General features: G+C 45.4%; 1 protein-coding gene across 2 annotated transcripts in view; it reads right to left on the reverse strand.

Moving 5' to 3' along the window:
* Positions 1-378: 378 nt before the first annotated feature.
* Positions 379-23984, reverse strand: part of PTEN (phosphatase and tensin homolog) — a 31745-nt gene continuing 8139 nt past the window's right edge. Inside the window, exons 2-9 of one of the 2 annotated variants that reach the window (XM_088525619.1) lie at positions 21227-21311; positions 19685-19729; positions 16177-16220; positions 13358-13596; positions 9120-9261; positions 7455-7621; positions 1826-2050; positions 379-1284 (exon numbers count right to left, since the gene is read on the reverse strand). In XM_088525619.1, the coding sequence (XP_088381745.1) occupies positions 1099-1284; positions 1826-2050; positions 7455-7621; positions 9120-9261; positions 13358-13596; positions 16177-16220; positions 19685-19729; positions 21227-21311 (1133 nt within the window). In that variant the 3' untranslated portion in view covers positions 379-1098. The remainder of the gene's footprint in view (positions 1285-1825; positions 2051-7454; positions 7622-9119; positions 9262-13357; positions 13597-16176; positions 16221-19684; positions 19730-21226; positions 21312-23984) is intronic. The other variant, XM_088525626.1, reaches the window with a different exon arrangement.

Genomic DNA, 23984 nt, shown 5'->3' on the forward strand with positions numbered 1-23984 from the left:
TGGGAAAAATAAAACTAACTCCTGTAAGACGGTGACTGTTGCACGTACTAATAGCGACTGACTTTTAGCACTGGCCTTGATTACACAGGAGATGGAGCAGTCATTACAATTCGGAAAATAAAATGATTAAGAAATCATCGTCAAATTTCGTAACAATTTGCTTCAAGCCCGTATTTTAGTTGATAGCCTCCACATTTGTATGGTTAAGTCATTGTTGCTGTGTGTTTTTTTTTCCTGTGACCTCAATAATTTTCATTTTATTTTTTTAAATCCCTTCATTTACGGGTCTGTCGGATGTTGCCAAGGTTCATTCCTGTACCCCTATACAGAATCACTCCCTCTAGCTGCCTTTTCTAGCACCATGACACTTAAAAAAAATAATAAAATAAAATAAAATGCACAAACGACAAGCAGTGACAGCGGCCAACTCTTCAAATGTCCAGGATGAATGGCGGTAGCATGCTAAAGAAAGGTGCACATAAAGAGCTGGATATGGTACACGGGCCCAGCTCCAGCAGCCTCTATTCCTTTCCGAGCATTACTCTTTTTGTTCCATCCCCCATTCAAAATACATGCAATTCAGACTGTAGCAAAACCTTCTAGAAACTTCTCTTAGCCAACTGCAGACTTTTTTTCTCTGTTGCCACGGAAGTGCAAAAAAAGGGGCAGGATGTGAACCTGGGTTACTTGCGCTTCGGTTTTCGAAACTTTGTTTGGTGACAGAACACAAAAGGAAAAAATTCCTACGTATACACATTAGGTCTGTCTCCACTTTTATAAAACTGGAATAAAATGGGAAAGTGCCATCTTTATAGTTCCTAATTGAAGTTTTAATGTCCTTTGACACAAAAAGGTATATACATATCAGAACTACGTAACCTTTTTTTTTTTTTCCCCAACTGGACAAGTGTCAAACCCTGTATATTTATAGGGCAAAACAAGATTGGTCAGGAAAGAATTGTTCCTATAATTGGTAATCTGACACTATGTCCTATTGCCATTTAAAAAGGTCCTTTTTTTTTTTCAGTTTATTCAAGTTTGTCAATCTTCGTGTTTATGTTGTTTTTTTTTTTTTTTTATCTCCGATAAAAAAAATATTCAGACTTTTGTAATCTGCGTATGCTGATCTTCATCAAAAGGTTCATTCTCTGGATCAGAGTCAGTGGTGTCAGAGTATCTATAATGATCAGGTTCATTGTCACTAACATCTGGCGTTACAGAAGTGGAACTGCTAGCCTCCGGGTTCGACGGCTCCTCTACCGTTTTCGTGAAGAACAGCTTCACCTGGGAGAGGAAGGAAACAGCATTTAGAGATGGGAAGCTCCACATTAGCAAAGCAAGAGGCAACAAAGGGGTCTGGAAGAGCACGGCCCTTTCTGAATAACTCGGGAGCACCTCTCTACTCAGGAGAGACGATGCTCTTCCAAGGGTGGCTGCCCCTCTCCCCCTCAAAATAAAGAACAAGAAGTTGGCAGCAAGCAGTTGCAAAGTGGAAGTTTCTCCTAGGCCCGGCCGAAAGATTTCTGCGTGTCTGCAGCAGTTTGGCCTCTGAGTTACACCACAGGAGTTCAGGTAATCCTGATCGACATCTTCAAATGAAATACAAAAACCTGCGGCAACCGTTCATGGAAAAATGGTATTTTATGAGCAAGTCTTAATACCCCAAAATCCATTCTTGGAGCCTTTGCTACATAGTGGGAAACTCATGAAAAACAAGTTTCTCCATCTACAACAGTTTCAAAGGGTTCTTCCATAAGGCAGGACAGACAAGTCAGACAATCACATGCAGCTTTTCAGCTTTGTTTACAACACATAATATACTGACCTTGAAGTTTGGAGAGAAATATCTGTTGGCTTTGTCTTTATTTGCTTTGTCTAGATCGTTTTTTGTTAATGTAAGGATTAAATATTCCTTATCGTTATCTGAGCGCTCTGTACTGAAAATACCATCGAGTTCCTGATCTGCAACTAGACTTCCATTTTCTACTTTGTCTGAATTTTCATCCAGTCCTATGAAGAATGTATTTACCCAAAAGTGAAACATTTTGTCCTGGGGAAGGAAAAAAAAAGCACAAAGAACAAGCTTGCTTCAGTATTCACTAATGGTATATTGACTAATATATCATTTGGTGAAAAACAAGTAAGTAGTATCAAATGAAACATTTTGAGAGGTTGCCCCATCACTGCGTACATGGCATGCAAGGATATTTCCTCCAATTCTCCTGGACCAAATTCTGCATTAATCAGACTGAATTTTAACCCATTAAGTTTTCAGAAGTCACTCCTAACTATGAAGTGGCTTTAAAACAATCATACCTGCAAAAATGAGATGACAGTAAGTCAAGCAAGTGTGAAATCAGTAGTTAAAGGACATAAAGAGATTTTTCTTGCACGTAGCTTCCAAGCAAGCCTAGCAGACAACGTGGCAAATGAGTGTGAACGTGCCCCACTTCTCATGGGACATCTTTCTCCTTAGCTTCCTGTGGCCCACATCTTCCACGGCCTCCAGAACTGCTGTCCATGGCCATGGTGAGGGGCTCCCGGCACGTGCCGCCAAACCAGGAGCTTTGCTGGTGGCTGCACAACGGCTGAAGATGAGACCTGGGAGAGCTCCACACCTGCGGGTTGGTCCTGAAGGCGCTTGCAGCCCTTCTCCAGCGTTTGCTCGATGTCCTTCAGGCCAGCGCAGAGCTTCCAGCATCGGCTACTCCCAACAGGCTTGGTCTTGACCACCACGTTGGACCCTTCGTAGCTGAGGCTCACAGCTGTATTTACTGCCTCCTTGCAGCTAAAGGCTGCTGCTTTGCTCCACTGGAGTTGTATGGCAAATTGGTCTTCCCACGATATTTGGTAAATGTTGCCTCAAGTTGGCATGAAGAGGATGACACAAAGCTGGCACGTGCCAGAACGTAACATCCCTTAACGCGGCACAGGACCAGGATGCGGGACCAGCACCATCCAAGTTAATTCAGGTGCTGTGCTTCTCAGCCAGATCTACCTCCAGTTTCCCTATTGAAAAAATAAGGACCTTATCCAAGACCTGCCCAATCTTCTTAGCTACAAACCTCAGCCGGCAACTGAGAGTGTATTGGAAAGAGCCCAGAAAAATATCCCCCGAGGATCCCTCCCTCTTGGGGGCAATTCTGCACCAGCAGAAATGATGTTCTCATCATTTTCCTGGGCTGCGGGGGCACAGGGAAGAAGGGGGCAAAGAGATGGCCTATTGCTTAACTTGCATTTTCTTCCCTTCACAAATTAAAGCCTGTAGCACACGGGACTATACAGAATTCAAAAGTGACCAGTGAAACAGCCTGAGTGTGCCTTCTCCTCCATGGTTTAGCAGCCTATCTGCAGTATTTAGGAGAGTATTTTGGGCTGGTGGGCACTTCTGTCAGCACTAAAGGAAGCCCAGGAGAAGGAGGAAGTGAAATATGTCAGAACTATTTCTGGTAGTTAGTTACCCCCTGCAACACACGGCTCCCCGAGTCGGTGCCTTCGTGAGGCAGCAGTTTGTTTGCCAGAACATGATGTAAATGCAGGTGTCCTGGGATGCTACTCGACGTCGGCCACTACACCAAGTCCCTTCAGGTCATCCTGCTGACAGCAATCACCAGCTTTTCATCAGGCACAACCTGCTCCTACATGCAGAGCTCTTGTTCACCAACACTGCCCCAGAAACACGCTAAAAAGGCCCATCCTCGGGATGGGGGAGTAGAGTCTGGTCCTCTTGAGCAAGAGGATTTACTCTTCTGTCACGCTGCAGCTCTGACAAGCCACCAAGCGCAATTTTAATGGGTTGCCTGATGCAGAAAGCTCAAGTAGGCAACCCTGCCGTGAGGGAGGCTCCAAGGTGCTCCTCTGCCCAAAAGATGGGGCCCCTAAAGACACACAGGCCTCAGCAGGAAGGAGATGACTCCTGCTCGAGCCAGAGGAGATGCTCAGGTTGAAGAGGAACACCGCAAGGCACCGGCCCTTCAGCTGCAGGCTCAGCTACGTGGCTTCCAGGCACACACTGTGGTGAACAGGGGGAGAAGGGAAGCCTTAGGCCGGCGTGTGCAGCACTCGGTATCTCTACGTACCACCGGCAGCCTCGCCACCGCCGGAGATGCCGTTTTTCCCTGGGGATTCGGAGAAGGCGAATTTCCGATCCCACCTCTTGCACCTGCGGTGACTGTGCTTACTGAAGCCTTGCATCTTCTTCGGCACCCGATGGCAGGAGCAGCAGCACACGCGGCTGCTAGTCCTGATTTCCACAAACGATGCCTCCAGGGACGCCAGCACAAGAGAGCGTGAGGTTGGTCACACACTGCAGCAGGTGACACGTGGAAAAACCAAACCTGGACGATGCCTGAGCTCAGCAGTGCTGAAACCCCTCTGGGCAGACAGTGTCAGGGCCAACTCCATCGCTGGATGCAACCCAAGGCCAGCGGGGCCTTGTCCTGCCTCAGCTTAAGCTTAGTCAGCTGGGGCAGAACCAGGAAGGATTTACTTGGCACTTAAGGGCCAACCTGAATTGAAGCTGCAGGGCCTCAACTTCACTGATATCCCCTGCAGAGGACGAGAAAAAACGATGAACTTCTCACCAGACATCTTCTAACGTGCTGCCCTTGGCTTAAAGGCTCCAAAATATTCCATGGGAGATGACGAAGGAAGCTCCAGTACTTTATCTTATAAGCCAAGGCATGAATTGTACTTGGTTTTTACATGGAAAAAAGTGCTGGAGAGTACTGGACCAAGAACTCGCAGCACTGCTACCCAATGAACAGCCTTCTGAGACGAAGTATTAGCCTGTGGCCTTTAGCTTTTCTCTCAGGGTGGGGGGGATGTTTTACTTCACTTCCAGCTATACTGTAATCTGCCTTGAAAATCACAGCCATATTTCTTTTCATGAGCAAATATCCTGCTGGCCAATCTACACTGCAGTGGCAGACATCTGAAATAAAGGCCCATTTAACTGTAACAGGCTAGCACATAACACTCACCCCTGGCTCAGTTCTCAGGCTGACAAGAAAATAGACACCAGAGTGTCTATTTTCCAGAGCTGGCCTCTGACTTGAGCTCAAACCCAAGAGCAGGGTCAGGGGAGCCATCGGTCAGGAGCTCCATGTGCTCCCGGGAATTTCATGTTGCAGAGGAGCCCGCAGGCACCCCATCACCTTGGAGCTACACCTAAGGGTTCAGAGACACTCCGAGAGCTTTGGAGGTTATCTTGTCAGCATCAAGAACCAGAAGGAAAAGGCTCCGAGACAGATGCACGGAGGCAAACCCCACACCAAGTTATCAGCTCCTACCCATCAGAGATTCTTACAAGAAACTGGCAACTCCACCTGGTTCTCGAGCCATCTTGTTCCCATTTGAGCAAGCTCGTGGAACAAAAGGAAGCAGCCACATCACACAGAAGGAGCAGCTCAAAAATACAGTGAACAACTCTATTGGACAAGAAAAGACCAAAAAGATGCAGACTTACAGGCTGCTGCTATGTGAAACAAGTTATTTTATCTTGGGAGATAAGATACAGCCATTCTCCAGCCTGGCGCCCAGAAGACATCAAAAAAATACAGGTCAATGTTATTTTCTCAATGAGATTTCTCACAGAAAATTAAAATGTCGAGAAGCAGATGTGTGATGCCTCTAGGAACGCACAAGAAAGCTTCTTCAGCTACCTATAAATGTGCTAACAGAAGACCTTGGAAGAGCAAGAACCAGCACCAGGCCTGTAGTTCTAGCTTCTAGAAAAGCCTGAATAAACCATAATCTCAGAAAAAAAACACTCCTACTCCTTCTAAGCTACTCCTCGTAGTTTAGATGGTCACCCCAAAGAGGCAGATCTTTGTTAAGATGTGAGAAAACCTCCATGGTGGAGGCCACTCTGGGGCTTCTGGTGAATGACTGCATGAGCTCCGTCTGCACAGACCCTGCTACCAGAGGGGCTTCACAGACAGGAACCCCTTGGGCAGAGAAACGTGTTCCGACTGACCCCCAGACAGGGTTTCTGCCACAAACACTCACCCCTTTGCCCTTCCGTCATTTCTGCCACTTTATTTGTCAAGGTGGGAGAAGTATCTCTGGTGCCAGGTGGCAGAGATGGAGTATTTCACCGGTTCTCAATATTAACAGCCCTGCAGCAGGCTCATAGAACGACCAACTGAGATGCTTACACCTGGCAGCACCACAAACCCAGTCCCAAAGCCCTCGAGTGTGGGTGTTTGCACCGACTCCAGCACTCACAGCCATCTTCTTACTAGACGTGCTGAATTCCAGACACCTTCCTTTTGTCACCAATTCCCACAAGGCTGACGGCACTCCGGAATTCAATCCGACATATTTTTGAAGTAGATTATCAAGATGGCTTGTCCTAGCCTCATATTTCCTATTTAACGCACTGTTTTACAGTTCTCTGCATTGATCAATAGGGCTATGCAATGAAAACATCAAATTTAACAGACAGCAGGAGAAAATATTCCCCTTGAGAAACCCTTTGAGCTTCCACGAGCACGTGACAACCATGCAATGGAAGAGAAAAGAAGTTACCAGTTGAACTACTTGAACAATTCTGTCAGTGACCAAGCCCACAGGAGTGACCAAACTGCACAGGAGTGCAGACAGACACACGGCTGGCAGGGACAACTCTTCACGCTTGATTGTGACGGACTGTGTGAGCTGCGAGAGATGCTCTCAAGCTCTGTAACATCCATGAAGGAGTGGACAGCACTTTGCAAGGAGCAGAAGTGATAAACGCAAAGGCAACGTGCAAGCCAACATGGTTCCACCCTTGGCCTCCCCCGAGGTCGCTGTGAACTAGCTCCATAAGCCCCAGAATTCCGAAACCCAAACGATGAGGCGCTCATTTTCCACGACGGATGGACTCTGGCACCTGGGCAAGTCCCAGGCTCATTCCTTCCCCCTACCATCAGGACACGAGTCTCGCTTCCAAGCGGATCCTCCCCCTGTCCATCAAGGCGCTCGAGCTGGGGGAGATGCTCCGATCCGAACCCAGGAGGTGGCTGCACAGAGTGCAAAGGCCTTCCCACAAAGCGTGGAGGAACTCCGTTATCTCCAAGATTCAACCACATTTGACAGAGGGATCAGAATCAGCCAGCAGCACACAGATATCAAGGTCTGCTTTAACAAAATGCAGTGAGGAGAACATCTGGAGCTAACTTGCGCAGTATGCAAGTCTATTTTTAGGATGAGAATGTTTCTTCCTCAATTAGATTACTCACTACTACCCTAACTACTGCAGAACATATCTAGTATGATTTTTATCTAGCGTTTGCACTCAAACTCACTGAATCCTAAAATAGCCAGCTTTCATTTCGTGCTGGATTGCCTACTTGGGAAAACGAGGCAGCACAGAATTAAAATACTGTGACCAGACATCACCAAAAACAACCAACATCCCAGCCTGCCCAGGGGCTGGCTTTAAATATTTGAGAAGAGCGAGAAAAACCAACCTTTTTCAACATCTTGTTCTGTTTGTGGAAGAACTCCACTTTGATATCACCGCATACTGGCAAAGGCTGAGGGAATTCAAAGTACATATACTTGTCTTCACGTCTTGAGGGTCCTGAAGGGGAGGTGAATATCTTTACCTTTAGTTGGTACACCACAAATTGAGGATCTGCACGGCAAAACAAGAGGGTCACTTCGCAAGAAGCTTCTTAAACTGTCAAAAGCATCAGTGTTAGTTGCAGAATCATAACAACCATCAACTGCAGTCATTTCAAAAGGTTGACAAGAGGTATATTAAGCATTAAGCACTGCAATGCATCAAGAAAAAACTTCCCTGGATGTTACAAGAAACATAAACAGATTTTGGTACTTTATAATGATACTCTCAGCCCACCACAGGCTTCCTAAAAAGCTGCTGCTGTTTTAAAAAGCTGTATTAAGAAAATGACTATATAAAGTGACAACTTCTTCACTTTTCCTTGCGTATTCCTCTCCTCTCTCTATTACAGCCCTAGGTGAGGGTTTTGTTTGACCATGTCAGAATAGAACGATTTCTCCTCTCAGAGGAGCAGAACATTACACAAAACGAGGACAAAATTTAATATTAGTATACAAACTGACCAACACTGGCTATACAGTCCCTAAACCTGTCCTATAAAACTCTACCACCAAGAGGAAACAAAAAAAAAAGCGTGCCAGCCACAGGGCAACTTTGAGAATTAATTCTTCTGGGGTAACAGCTCAAGCTGCAGGGGTTTTCATTGCAGCTTCAGCAGATTTCTTTTTTGGAAACCACCAGCAGAAACCAGGAGGCAAGCCAGAAACATTACAGCTGGGTTTTCGAATGAGCAACCGGTTAGGAGCAATTTTTCTGTGTTTAGCCCGAATTTCTCAGTTCGTATCAGAGCGAGACTGCTCTCCAGAGCCCGCTGAGCCATACCCTGCCTCCGGCTGCAAACGCCTGGAAACCACCACCGCAGAGCCGGGAAAGCCAGCGCGTCCCACACAAACCCTCGGAGCTGCCAAGCTCTGCTATCCCTTCACCCGAGACATGCGGCGCCTCACACAGGGACGTGGAAAACCGGAGGAAGGTGACGAGGAAGGGAGGTGAAAACACGTCGCGCCGGGAAATTCGCTACTGCCACGGTCGACGCACAGGGATCGCACGGTGGGAGAGTCACTGGGATCCGCAAGGAAGCGCGGAATGTTACAGGACATCAGCGCTGAGCCTTTGGTTAGGGCACTTACCGAATGGCTGCTTATCCCGACACGTGCTGCCACGCCAGCACGCTGACAGCGTGGGGGGACACACAGATGTGTGTTCACGTGGATTCAGTTCATGCCTCACGTAGCGTGAGGCGCGGACACGCGTCACCTCCACAGCTGTAACCCCAGGGCAGGGGGTCTTCCCTTGCTCCGCCTGTAACTACGGCTAAGCCTGACAAGATGCTTGACCGTTTCAGGGTATAACGTGTTCAGGGAGTGATTCCTGAAAGCAGGAGTTGGAAGGATGCAAGGGGATAGATCTTAGGGCTATCTGCCTTGGCAACCCTGCAGATTTTTGAACCCAAAGCATTTGAGCACAATCACCTGCTCCACGCATTGGTCGCGTAACCAACCGCGGGTTCCACCGCTGCAGCGTGAGCACGGGAGCGCCTGGTACTTACTGCAAGTTCCGCCGCTGAACATGGGAATTGTTTCAAACATCATCTTGTGAAACAGCAGTGCCACCGGTCTGTAGTCCAGGTGATTCTTTAGCAGGTAGCTATAGTAGTACACGTAGCGCCGCTGACTGGGAATCGTTACTCCCTAAAAAATGAAAAAAAAAAAAGGAAAAGAACAGATTGAAAAGGAATCGAAACCAGTTATTAACAGTCCCTGACACAGCCTTGGCACATTAGCTGAGAACGTAAGGTTGGGTGAATAAACCTGGAAAACAGGGTGGCTGAAGAGCACAAAATAAACAGCTTATGTTGCATATACCTTTGCACTAGGAGAGCGGAAGGTCCCTTCCAACTTTATCATTCTGCAGGGATGGTGGAAAAGGCAGCACGCCAACTTCCCATTTATTTTTGTATGGGTTTCCTTGCATCCAACTTACAAACGACGAGGCAAAGAATGCAAAAGCCTCTCATCCATTTCTTAAATATAAGCACCCTTTTTTTGAGGCTTAGCTTGGAGGTCATGCAGAAGAAGGTACCCTGATGCAACAGGAAAGTACCAGTGCCGGACCCAGCTTTGCCTACTAGTATCCCTGTATCCAAGGGATGTACTATTTTATATTTAAAAATATGTCTGTTTCTGTGTTTCTGAAGCGCTTCAGAAAACAAACAAAAAAAACCCACACAAACCCAAAGTGGAAAGTTGCATTAACAGCCCGATGGGCCAAACTGTTCCATGAAGGGCTTTTCAGCTGAACCACAGCCCTGAAGTAAACCCCTGCCATACGAATGCATCACCAAAGAACACTTTTCTTACTGCTTTTAAACCAACTGCAAGCAGGAACAGTTCGAAAAGTTCTCAGATGATTTTTCTAGCAGCCCGTGACAAAGATTAGAAATACGAAGTCTATCATTTTATTCCTTTGAAAACATGTTAGATGGCTCATAGCTGCCCATGGAATGTCCTTGCAGGATTGGGAAGTATTCCTTCACGTTAAATTCAAGTGTGAAAAGGTAATAAACTGGATAGGGGGAAAGGTTTTCAAATATATACAAGTATATAATGAAAATATATAATATAAAATAATAATTATATATTTTTATCTCCACAAACATGTTGGTCACGAATCTAGAACACAGTATTTCTAGAAACTAAGATGTAATTGTAAAATATTTCTGGTTCTACCCTCTGCTTCACCTTTCAGCAGCTGTAACACTTTTAATTAAGTATCAATTCTGTTCAGGAGAAAAAATGCAGTTGGACACCTTTATTAAAAAAAATGCCTATAATTATGTCTCCTTCTCACTCCAACTTCCCCGACACTATGCAGAAGCCTTTCCCTTCAACTCGCACAACCCATGTCTCAGGGGGTTCCACGCTGACGGTGCTGCTTGGTTCGGGTGCCATCTCAGCAGTCATCAGACCACGTTCTTTAAAGTTTTCTCTTTTTTTTGTAGTGCAACTTCCACAACTGAGACGACCTCAACCTCAGAGCCAGCAACTAGGCAGTGCTGCCAACCACGACAGTCACCTGGTAAAGCCACATATGTGGAAAATCCTCACTTTTACTCCCAGAAGAATAAAAAACTGGAAAACATAAATATTTCCTCCTCGAGAAGATACGTTTCCTTGCTACAACTCTCAGCATTTTCTAATGCACATTAGACAGCTTATCCAGGGCATCACAGAAGAACTGCCAGGTGCTGCTCTTGCAGTACAGCGTTACGAGCAACAAACACTTTGGATACAACATTCCCGTGTTCCCATTATCCCACTGGGAGAGCAATGCTAAAGCTACAGCCTCGAACTGAGATTATGGCATCGGGTTTGCCAGGACCTGTTACCTGAGCACGGCCACCAAACTGGGAGCAAAATCCATCGGCTTTGACACGTCAGACATATTTGATGCCAATGAAAGAGTCATTTTGAGGCTTCCCTGCAGAAGATGGGTTTTCATTCCTTGCTCAGCTAGGTGTAACTGCTGCTATCACCACAGTACCTCACAGTGCCCATCCTGAAGGAAAAATAGGTGATAAACCAGCTATTTCTATTTCTACCTATTCAGTGTAGCTACTCAAAGGCTGTGCACCTTGAGCTTGCTTTAAATGAAGAAAACGTTGGTTGAAATCGTTGGTTGGAATCATAGAATTACAGAATGCTGGAAGGTTGGAAGGGACCTCTAGGGATCATCTAGTCCAACCCCCTGCACACGCAGGGTCACCTAGAGCACATGGCACAGGACTGCGTCCAAGAGAGTTTGAAGATCTCCAGAGAAGGAGACTCCACAACCTCTCTGGGCAGCCTGTTCCAGGGCTCTGTCACCCTCACTGTTAAGAAATGTTTCCTTAAGTTCCTGTGGAACTTTAGGTGTTTCATTTTGTAGCCATTACCTCTAGTTCTGTCGGTGGCCACCAGTGAAAAGAGGCCGGCCCCATCCTCCTCACTGCCTCCCTTGAGGTACTTATAGACACTGCTCAGGTCCCCTCTCAGCCTTCTCTTCTCCAGGCTGAACAGGCCCAGCTCCCTCAGCCTTTCCTCACAGGGCAGATGTTCCAGGCCCCTGATCATCCTTGTAGCCCTGTGCTGGACTCTCTCCAGCAGCTCCACATCCCTCTTGTACTGTGGAGCCCAGAACTGGACACAATACTCCAGATGTGGCCTCACCAGGGCTGAGTAGAGGGGCAGGATCCCCTCCCTTGACCTGCTGGAAAGGCAGCTCTTCTGCAAGAGACGCTGAAACCAAAACAAGGCTGCCACGCGCAGACAGTATTTACAGTGAAGCTAAACAACAATATTTCTGTTTACCAGACCCTCCCTCACCCCAAACACATCACCGGGGTACGAGCGAACACCTAACGGGCCATGTCCTCAAAGCACTCGAGCAAAGAAACACTGCCCTCTTCAAAAGAAGGAAAACCAAGACACCAAATGCTTCGCCACGTGTTTGTTCGGCAATTATGGGGATGACTTTTCAATAGCCTTTATCGATGAGAGCGATCTGCACTGTTTACTCATCATATTCCTTCTCACTATCACATACTCTCATGAAGACATGCTAAGACTTGGTGGGAAGTCTTGACATCATCTCCTTTCCTTTATTACATCAAAACCACCTTCTTGCACTGGACAGAGTAACAGCTCCATCCTATAAGGAGAGCAAACTATGAACTGATTTACTCCTTCCAATGAACCGGCAATCAAATTCTCCAATTTCTGACCTGATGCTTCTCCTCTCAAAAGCCTTCAAAAGTAAAAGCTCCACTTCTTAGAGATATGCACACTGCGAAATTAATACTTCATGCAAATATTCATAAAATCATAGAATCCTTAAGGTTGGAAGGGACCTCTAGAGATCATCTAGTCCAACCCCCTGCAAACGCAAGGTCACCTAGAGCACGTGGCACAGGACTGCATCCAAGTGGGTTTGGAAGATCTCCAGAGAAGGAGACTCCACAACCTCTCTGGGCAGCCTGTTCCAATGCTCCTGGAACTCCGAGTGCTCTCTGTTGAATAGGCTGAAACTGGCCTGCGGGGATGATCTCCCTCAGCTGCTGTAACACTGTGTGCAGGGAACTGATGGCAGACGAGCAAGGGAATCTCGCCGGGATGACCTTGAAAGGCGTCTCCGAGCATCTAGAGAGGACTTAAAATGCGGAAGGTAGGTTCCCATTCACGAGGCTTATGGAGCCCAAATGCCTCACTGTACAGTGGCTATGTCCGTCCTTACTGCCAGCGAGGACCTAATGGAATATTTCTGCAGCCATCAGCATGGCAGCTCTGGGATGAGATCTCCCGTTTCTTCTCCCGAGATGCAAAGCAGGAGACACTAAACAGCAGCAGCCCCGAGGCAGCCGACGAGGGACCTGCCCAGCTCTTCCACTGAGGCCAACCGTGCTAGAATAATCCCCACATGGGGCTGGAAATGCTGAGCGAGGAAGTTCACTCATCCACCACCCACCTGATGCAAAACAAAGCAGAATGTCCTTTCAAAGGCCAGAATAGTATTTCTGGATAAACCGTCCTCATCTTCTTGAGCACGGGACTGAAAAACCGCCCCATTTCAGTATTGCAACTGCCTGCCGTTGCTGCTTAGGAGAGCTTTCTAGTTTAGAGAATCTGCACTGATCCAGGAATGTTAAAGCTACAGCAAACCATTTCTAAACACGTTTGACCACTCAAATACACCACAACTAGGAAAAGCACCAAGATACAAGCAGGAAAGCGAAAGAACAGAAATACTCACCTTCTTGTCTCTGGTCCTTACTTCCCCATAGAAATCTAGGGCTTCTTGAGCTTTTAGAAACTTGCCTCGATGTAACAAATATGCACATATCATTACACCAGTTCGTCCCTTTCCAGCTTTACAGTGGATTGCTGCAACATGATTGTCATCTTCACTTAGCCATTGGTCAAGGTCTTCGCAAAAGGGTTTGATAAGCTCTAGCTGTGGTGGGTTATGGTCTTCAAAAGGGTACTGTGCAACTGCAAAGGCAAGAAACAGCTTAGGGAAACCTCCAAGGAACGTTTTGGGCGAGCTCAACTGACAGGTCATGCAAGGAAAAATTAATGCTCTCAGTAAAACCCATCTTACATTATCCACCCGTGAATGCTGACTCCACAGTTATTCAACAGTGCAGTGTGTATTAGAGGCATCACAGATGTTTCTCCAGTAATAAATAAGCAGGGTGCTACACGAAGAGACCGTTTTACAGTACTGAAATGAGTGGCATATGCTCTGTATCTTACACCTCTTCCTGGTGATTTCAGGGTATATAGGCACAAAGATTAGGCTGGTGCCAATACATTACTCTAGCAGCAACTGAGCTGCTTGCTCAGAGAAAACAGTAAATTTCCTATTAAAAGAAATGGTAATCAGAAAAAGGAACTCATGTAAGCCAACTATATTATCCGTGGGTTTTAGATGTCAGATCAATGAAAGAACTCGCCCTTTTTTCAGGTATACACACACACTTTCCATCTAGAGAGGTACAGAATTTCAAGTTAGTATGCAAAACATAAAATGAAAACTCAAAACAGGCAAAAATCTTGACTGATAAACTTGGGATCTTGTAAGAACCAGAACTTCTAAAGTCTGGTTCATTTAAATATTCGCAGTTTGAAACACCATTTCCTTTTCTGGTCTAAAACTGAATACATTTCATCTCTTGGCAAGCGCTTGTATTTGTTTCCTAAGTGCTACTCTCTTGCTGCGCACACAAGGCTCCTTTGGACGAATCCCCGGGGACTCCAAAGAGCAGAGGTGAGAGATGAAGTCAGGGAACTGCTAACTCCCTGCGGCAGAAGTCGGAAGCCTCCTGGAGGGAACTGCAAGGACAGTTTGTTCACTCACGGCGCACACCATCCGCTTCATCTTCCAGGGAACCAAGAGGGAAGCCTGACAGAGCTCAGTTAAAGAGGAATCAGAGCTTAAGGAGTGTACACCAATAGTTCTTCCACATGGAAGATCCTACGATTCCCCAAACGATCCCTGGATGTCAGCTTATACAAGCTTCACTTTTTGCAATGGATGCAGAGACAGGAGTTTACTTAGAAGCTGCTTCAAACTCGTCTATGCCACCTTGATTCTACCTTAGTGACATCCAAAAATATTTCTGTGGGGAAGACATGCAAAGCAGTCCTGGAAGAACAGCCTGAAAAATCCCCACTAGCAGCAGCTCATTGAAGATGCCCCCCATGGCAAACCCTGCAGGACCTTCTGCAAAGAGTAAGGGAGGAGCCTGTAAAATGGATCCTCTGCAAGAACAGAGAGGGACTGAGAGTGGGAAACGATCCTGAGAAACGTTAAGCTGTGTGCTCTGGAGCTTAGAGGAGACAGGAACCTTGATTTACCCAAAGCTGAAGCATACAGCAAGGGAGGCAGCTCCGACTCCCTCTCTCCAACCTCCTAGAAACAGCAAGAAAAACCTCAAAGCACCTAAAAGAAAAAACGTAGCAAAGCAGAGGCCAATTTCCAGCATGGAATGACTTCAGAAACTAAAAGCTAGCCAAAAAGCTACTGTCCAAAGAGAGTGAAGACCTTTCAGTGTCTGGTTTTGAATTTGATGCTAGAATCTCCAGCTGAATACTGAATTACTACCGGGTTTCACATTAAGCATACAAATGAGAAGTAACCCCTGGAAATTAATTAACTTCCCAAGATGTTAAGTACTACTGCTGTTCTGCTGAGGAAAGAGAAGTCTGAGTCACAGACTTGGTTGTCTGAGGTAACTAATTTTGGGGGTGAAAAAGAAAAATGAAACATGAAGCTTCCTAGGACTGTGTAATCTTACAGAGGAACCGTGAAAGGTCCTGTCAAAGCAACGGCGTGACATGAAGAGGAGCTACCAGCTCCCTGTGCAGAGATGCTCCTCTGCACACAGAGCAAGGGTCAGCTGAATGAAAGTGAGTGTGTAGGTACTAGCTGGGGATTTAACACCAACAAAAGCAGCATCTCAGCTGAGGTCCGAGCGTCTGACCAAAAGCCTGTCATCCACTTGATGGTCAGCTGATGCAAAAGGTCTAATTCCAGGAGTCCCTAAAAGTTCCCCCACAAGTTCTTCAAGGTGTCCGAGAACCAACTTATTTCAAAGAGGCATGAGGTGGCAGTTTTGCTTAGTTTATTTTTTTTAAAGCAGCTGAAGAGTTGTCCCAGATCTTCAAAGAACTTAGATGAACCGTGGCTTAATGGTATTCTTCATCTTTATTCCAATTGATTATTGCATAAAAAGGGCTTTCCTCTAAACCTCGCAGCTAGGTTTTGCCATAAATTTCTCCATCAAATTAAACAGGGACCTCTGTGTATCCCAGTGCGCAAGAGTTCTTGAAATCAGGGCATTTCTCTTTGATTGCCCTATTAGGCTTGATTTAAGTGCCTGGATCATGCTTTTTTAAAAAAAAATCATCAAGAACATGGCAAGACTCTCTGATGAAAAGTTACTTGACACCATTCCCCACTCCCAGCTGACTCTCCTCCGTTACTATTGAGTGGCTTTACTTATTCCTTCATTCAGAAACAGACATTTAGAGACGTGCACACACATGCGCATGATAACGGGAACTCACCTCTGCAGTTAAATTTGGCGGTGTCGTAATGTCTTTCAGCACATCTAAAAAGAAAAAAAAGACATGGGAGTTCAGGGTAAGTCTCCTGGACACTTCTAACGTCTGTCACAGCTTGAAACACAGATCAATTCAAAGAAAATCCAAATACTCCCCCATCACCATTACGATTTAAAACTACGTCTAGACGTTACACACAGAAACCAACCTTTTTTTTTTTTTCCACAAATGCATTAAGCTGCTCCATAAAATATCAGCTATCCTACTGGAAAACCATTACTTACCCTATGGTAACTGTGGTCCATCAGTGTTTTTCAGTCAGTGTGGATCTCAACACTGACATTAATGCAACATGATATATATTTTTTAACAGAATAGTGTTACTCTTTGCTAGGTTTATGATCCCATACAAGCACATCAAGAGTAGATGATCGGGACCTTGATCCAATCAACTGTGAGCTCCAAAAACCTTTCAAGACAACACGGATCTCTCCGGGGAGTTGACAGGCCTCACCAAGCCATAACACAAAGACCATCACCTTGCAGCCAACAGCAGCGGGGACACTGCGCTCTCCAACACGGCTTCATGTGCTTGGAATTAGGTCAGCTCAGGCACCACCACGAAAGAGCCAAGCAGGCCCGTCCGTGTGTTTCCCCACAGAGCAGGGTCGCTGCTGAACACGCCGGGGCTGCAAGGTCTGTCTTGCCACTCCAGAAGACACGGAGGCTCTGGCTGGCTCCCAGCCGGGTAAAACATACTGTTTTACTCCTGTGCAAGCTTCAGAAACCAGGTGGAAAGACTGGGAGGGCTCCAGTGCAGCCTGGACAGCGTGTTTTAAGGGAGGGAACTAAACCTGGTGCTGGGAAAGTGAGGGGGAAGAAGCCAAGAACAAGAGGGCCTCTCTGTCACCTTTGGGCTGCTCTCTGTGGGAAAGATGATGCGTCCTGACAGGATGCAAGCAAAAATACAGTCCCGAAAGAAAAAAAGAGAACATTTCTTCCTTAAAACTCTGAACTGGAACAAAAGCATTGGAAATCATTTCAATAGACAAAACACACCTAGGTCTTCTGCTCTGATTATAACCTACAATTGTCATAGAAATATCCACGCTAGTTCCAGGACAGGTACCAAGTCATCTTCAATGCAGTACGTTATGTCCACAGTCTTCGGGGTCACACAGGGCTCCCTGGACGTTTCGGACACGCAAAGCTTACCGAAGCCCTTTCACGACTGCTCCATGGAACCGGAGCCACTCCTGCACTGCAAGCAACTCTGTCCAGACTTGCAGCCCACGGCAAGAAGCTGATCCTCTAGGACTGTTCAGGTGTGCTCTGTGCTTTCCTCCTTCCAGCTTCTCCGGGATTATCTCCCTTCCTGTCTTTGCTTTGGAAAAGTCTGTCCAGAACCAGTTTTTAGGGCTCTGATCACATTGTAGACACTCTCGGTGGCTCAGGAGAGATTACGGCACAGGTGGAGCTGGCACATAGGGCTCCAAAAAATACCACCAGCAAAGAAAGTACCTGCACTTGAGTCTTCAAGAAGGAAGATCAGATAGACCCACCCAAGACATAGTCATCGCAGCCAGGAAAACCACCAGCCACACCGAGCAAAGGAATAGTAAGCAATGAAACTCCTCAAAGCACAAAAACAGCCCATCAGTTCTGAATGGAGCAGCAACTCGAGTGCCATAAAGGCCAGAAAACAGCTTTGGTGACAGCAGGGATAAAGCGAGCCACCCTTGACGTCCTCCTAGGGGTCTGCACACAACACAGAGCAAACTCAACTAGGGTAGCAAGTTTAAAGCCAGTTTCTGCTTATAACTTATAACCAGTCTCACTGCGGGCAGGACTAAAGGCAAAGGACAAGCCAGCAGCCGAAATGTCCACAAACACATAGGGCACGAGGAAACTCCCAACTGCTCGTGCCAGGGCCTTCCTTTAAACACCTGCCTGCATGAAAGCAAAGGAGCCCACTTGAGAGCAAGGAAGAAGCGGCAACTACCGCAGGGAAGACAACAGTCGGGAGGAGGCTCGAGGGGATGAGCCAAAAGCAGAAGGACACGTTAAAATAGAGAGAAGAGAGAAAGAGCAAAGGGTTTAAGGCAGCCCTTGCAAGGCCAGGGTTCAAAAGTGGCTTGTTTGGGATGGAAAGCAGAAGCCCACGTTTCATACATGTATTTTCTCTTGGGAAAGTTTTGATCCGTGGGTTAATAGAGAAATTTGGGGTAGTTTCCCTCAAGACTGTAGCATCTATTTGTTTTTTTTTTATTAAAGCAAAACGAGGTTGCTAGAACACAGAGCAGAAATCTCTCAACACTACTCCCCCTCTTTCCGTAGCTACTGAGAGGAGAGAAGTTTTATTAAACTCTTACAAATAAACTAAAGGAAGTATCATCTCATACGAAAGAGCCTTCTGTATAGTTTCTAGGCTGGAAAAGGTTATCTTGCTATTGAGCCCTATCAAAATTGCCCATCCGCTTAATTTAAATGAACGTGTTTGTTACAAATCCTGCCCCATCCAACTCCAGTCCTCTGCAGACAACGTTTAAAAGCTTTTAAACCAGAATTTCCTTTCTTAGTTTCTAGTATCACTTCTACATCAGAAACCAGATTTGCTCATGCAGGATTCTTTATCTTAGAGGCATATTTAAATAGTTTAAAAATATATACAGTGCAGATTACAGTATGGAAATATAAGAAATGTATTGGACTATAGCAATTTTTCTATTAAATGGAGATATTTAGAAATTCATTTATCAAAAAAGCCTTTGCAGTTCAGAAAGTCGATAAATTTTACACAGTTTTTTTTTTTTTAATGAGAGGTAAAAAAAAAAAAAAGAAAGAAAAAATCAGGACCTATCCTTCTATATCAGTTGGCATCACCTAGTCACTTAGTACAAAAGCACCTTGGCCAAGATAATATATTAAGAGAGAATAAATATATAATCATAAACAAATGATAAATAAATAAATAAAAGGGATTTTATTTAATAAGATTTTAAACGAGGACAGTTTCTGCAAAGCTCAATTTACGGAGGAAATCACGACACTTCTAAAAGTGGGAAACCATAAAGCTTGTATGGGGCAATAGCTTATCCAAGGCACTACGAACAATACAGAAGTAAACAACTTGGGTACTGATAACACCTCCACAAAAAATAAAACAAAAAGAAACAGAAAATACTCATTTGGCCCCGTTTTCACTGCAGACAGTAATACATTAACAGAAAGCCTGCTGTGAATTACTTTTCACTCCCCCATCACACGGAATGAGCCCTAGATGGGCTAGGTGCCAAGTCATTTAGAGGCGTTCGAGTAACACGAATATCCGCCAGCATTTTCTTTAACCTTACTCGGCTGCACTGGGTGAGGTAACAGTGCTCTCCATCAGGCTCAAATGCTTTAGGAAACCTGCAGAACATCTCCGAGGCTGCCTCGGTACAGGAGCCCGCACACCCACAAGCTGTTTTGGGGGTTACTTAGGAAAGCGCAGCTGGGATTGCATACTTACAGATTGTATATCTTGTAATGGTTTTTATGCTTTGAATCCAAGAACCTTAAAAAGAAAGAAAGGAGACGACGCTGTTAATACACACCGCAACAGCTCCCCTGGCTCGCAGCCTCACCCAACATAGGCAGTTTGGCACCCCAAGCTGCAGCTATCAGCCACTGAAACCCAAGCACGGTGCTAAAAAATATTCTGGGTTCAAGCAGAAGGAGCGAGACCACTTTTTCCATGCTCACACTCATCTCCCTGCCAACTCTGCAGCATAAACTTCCCATACAGAAGCCTCCGAGGGCCCAACTTGCAAAAATGATTCATCAAAACCCGTCCCGCTTACATACGATGCGTCACCTGGCACGAAGCAAGAAGAAATCACATACAAATGTTTACCCTTAACATCATCAACAGTGTGTATCGGCACATCAGCCAGAAGGAATTTAATTAGCCATGACAGAACATGCTGTTCACATCGAAAAAGAAACCCTAGCTGCTAAAATCCTGGAAAGCTCAAACAAACAAAAAAAAACGAGCTCGGGTTATCAGGCGTCCTATTCCCAAAGAACCTAGAGAACTTTGTGGTTCAGGCAGGGTGTTGAAATGAGAGCAGATGTGGATGCGTCCAGCGGGGTGCTCCATGCAAGATTCCATGGCATCCACCAAAATACCACGCTGTTACTGCTGGCGGCCTTGCTGGGGGACCCAGAGAGATGGAGGAATGCGGGGGACAAGGCAACCTCTCCCAGGAGACGTCCCCAGTTGTTTAAAGCTAAGCCTGAATTTTCCGGCAGATTTTCTCCGGGTTGTTTCCCTAAGGACTAATGTCCCCTCGAAGCACAAGCGGTAGGAGACGAGCAGCCAGCAAGGCAACCCTTCCGAGGCATTACCCTCCCATCTGTGCAGGTATCGACTGTTCGGAAAAAGCTGGCCAGCAAATCCCTGTGGCTCTCCACCAACAGCACACAACTGCAGCACAAAAACCTGCCCCCAGGAATCCCAGGCCGACCATTAAAGGTCTAGGGAAGCTGGTGAGGTCCTGCCAGGTACTGCATGCAGGGAGCACGCAACAATTCTGTGTGTTTGGGGGTTTGAAGCCACGGGACAACGTTAACACGTCAGCAGCCAGATCCCCAGAGCCGCTTCACTTGCGCCTCTTAATAAGTTCATTTAGTTGATGACACTGACTGCTGCTCAGAAAGACACGTTTCTGCTGACCGAGCCAGCGTTTATGGACAACTTGAGAAATCGTGGGTAGCAGCTGCCTTTCAAAAGCCCAGTTTACAAACTGTAACATGCGCTTGGCCAGGAAAACCAAGAAAACGTCGTTTCCCTTCACACGGGAGCAACCAAAATCACTGCTCTGAACCGAGAAGAGTTCACGGACTTGAAGGGCCTTCCAAGACCACTGCGTTTTGCTGCCTGTTTGCTTAGGCCAATGTAATATATCCAACTGCCAGGATGATGCACGCGGAGCCAGTGCTGCCCCACAAGGACACCTGGTGGCATCTCGAATCACAAATAAGTTGAGAAAATGAAAAAATAAAGCCTTACCTTACTACATCATCGATGTTGTTCCGGTACACTCCTTCAAGCCTCTCTGCCGGAAAACCCATGGCAATTATGTTTGGATAAATATCTGAATAGGTAAGTTATGGAAACGTTTGTAAAACGGGTGGCATTTCAGAAACAGGGGAAAATGGGCATTAAGAAAATGCATTTATGTCCTGCTCTTAGGAAATCAAAGCAACAGCTCACAGCAGCTCCCACACGCGCCCAGTTCAGCTTTAGGAGGTAAGTAATAAGGGGACCGTTAACGCAAGTTAAGAAAAACCTTGGGAGAGGAAAAAAGAAAAAAAGAAAAAAAAAATTGACACTGGTCTCAGACGGGAATTTATTTCAATTAAAATCTTATGTGATTGAATTGCAAACTGTTCTAAAAAAACAACTGAGGCAAAAGCCCTAGACAACCTCAAAATACCTGTGCCACACACAACAGCAGAACGAGTAACAAACCTGTATTTCAGGCATGGAAGCCCTGAAAATGCTGTAGAAATTACAACTTTTTCCCCCCTTTCCACGATTTCTACATATGGGACCATTATAGCAGCTACTAATGAGCTATTAGCTCTGAATGCCTAAATGGGGGACACTTCAGTAAACAGAGATTTAGGCAATCTGAAAAAGATCCTAACACTTGCTTATTTGAAAATATGCCAATCCCCCACTTCTGCCCAAAATTTCTAATCATTTATTCTGAGCTACCTGTGTTTTACACAAGCAACGCACTGTAACCGGAGGTAAAGAAACCTCTTAGCACCAAGGGGGGAAAAAAAAAAATCAAATAAGAAAATTATTAATTAACATTATTAACATAGTCCTCCTTGGCCTAAGTTTGGGAAGAGCAAAGTGCAGCAAGGCTGAGGTCGGCCCTGCTCCAGAGGACCCTTTCAACCAAAACACAGTGGGAGCCTAAGAACAACCTTTAGTTTTAAGTTTAAAATATCAGCTATATCCATCCAAGTCCTTATATCGGAGCAGCCCAGCCCAGGTTCACTGACCAAAAGACTTGAGGCAAAAAGCTTTTAAGAACCAACTACAACGATTTTTGTTTTCTACCTAAAAACCCAGACCTAACAGTGCTCAATAAATCAAGCCTTAATGGACATATGCATATAGGAGTAACAAAAGACAATTTAGGTACATGGTAATTGCAATGAAAGCTCTTATCTTGAGAAAATTAAGTTGCTTGACTTTCCGAGCTTGTGATCAACTTGGATACGACCAAACCACCTAAGCTGAACTGTGAACTTCACTCTGAACATATTTTGCTCTGCAAGCAGCCCGCACCTTTTTGTTAAATTAGCAAGAGGTGCTGTATAATGAGCTGGGTATTTACTGCTTTATCAGTTATTACTTGCTGGAAGCATAAGAAACCAGTTATAAATCATGTGCACCTGCTCTGAGCTTATTCCCTAACAGGGAATTACCTGGCTTTTCAGCTCACATACCCAATTGCTCCCTTGGTCCCAATTTCCAAAGCTTGCATCTACTGCCCATTCCAGAGTATTTGCTCTAAGTCCCTCTGTTTGCAGCCCATGATCAAGAGCAAGGCTATAAAACTACTCAGCACTTCTCCATAAAGGACACACACTTTACACTACCAACATGGGTAAAATAAATCCAGTTTGACACACAGCATGGAAATTCCAGCTTTTCCACCAGAACTCCAGCGTCTCACAGGGCATTTGCTCTTCCCCATGGTAATGCAAACGGCACAATCCCATGCTGGAGCTTAACCAAGTTCAAGAAGTTCAAGCCCAAGCTTTAATTCCTACCCAGCACCGCACGAGAAGTTTGGAAGGTGCCAGCAGCACAGCAAACAATTTGCAACTGGAAAATAAAAGACAGCATGCACTGATTCACAGATCTCAATTACATAAAAGGTCTGGAGGCCTTGCTGTTTTTCAAACAAGCAAATAATTTCTTCAGAAAGGGACTTCCAAAAGAGAAATCAAGATTTTGCTCTTCACTACCGAGTCAAGACTTCTTCCAAGGGACCTGGGAGACAGGGTTCATTCAAAGCAAGAAATCCGAGTCATGAGGAAACTGGTAATACTCATCGTTTTACAACACTTGATCACATCAGAACTCTAGAAGAACTGATGGTTTCTCCCACGTAACAGGTTTGTTACAGATTGCAGCCTTGGTCAGCTTGTTTTAGGCGCAGGGAAATGAAAACAATTAAAGCCTCAGCCATTTACTGAAGCACCTCTGTGACACTTTCAGCTCAACACAAGTTAACCAAATCGCCACGAAACATCGAGAATTTGAAGCAGACTCTCTAACTAAAAAAACACCATTAAAAACAGCCAAATTAACTCTTTCTATAGAGTCACATGTGTAGAAATGGTTTCATTTGCTTTTAAAGCACTCAATCCTTACTCAACATGGAAGTTCAGATTTCTAGTTAATTATTATCATTTAAATAAAACCTGATGAGCTGATTTGCCACGCACCACAGCTGCAGATGTTATGTTGTCCTTTACTCGAGTTCATACTTCTTGCTCACTGAAAAACAGCATATTCTGCTCTCCATACCCAAAGAAACTCCCAAGAAAAGCACTCAACAGTTTGCCATGTTAACCATCTAATACCATGACAAGAAAGAAAAATGATGCTTCTTCCAGATTGAAGACATATCAAAGTAAATAATAATAATAATAATAATCCCTGCATCACTTCAAGAACATCCCATCTCTAATCTTGTTTTAGAGACTTAACAAGATACTGTCCTTAATCTCTCAAAATC

This window comes from Tinamus guttatus, unplaced genomic scaffold (assembly GCF_059628265.1).
Source record: "Tinamus guttatus ecotype Peru unplaced genomic scaffold, ASM5962826v1 Tinamus_guttatus_pri_ptg000023l, whole genome shotgun sequence".
Classification (NCBI taxonomy): Eukaryota; Metazoa; Chordata; class Aves; order Tinamiformes; family Tinamidae; genus Tinamus; species Tinamus guttatus.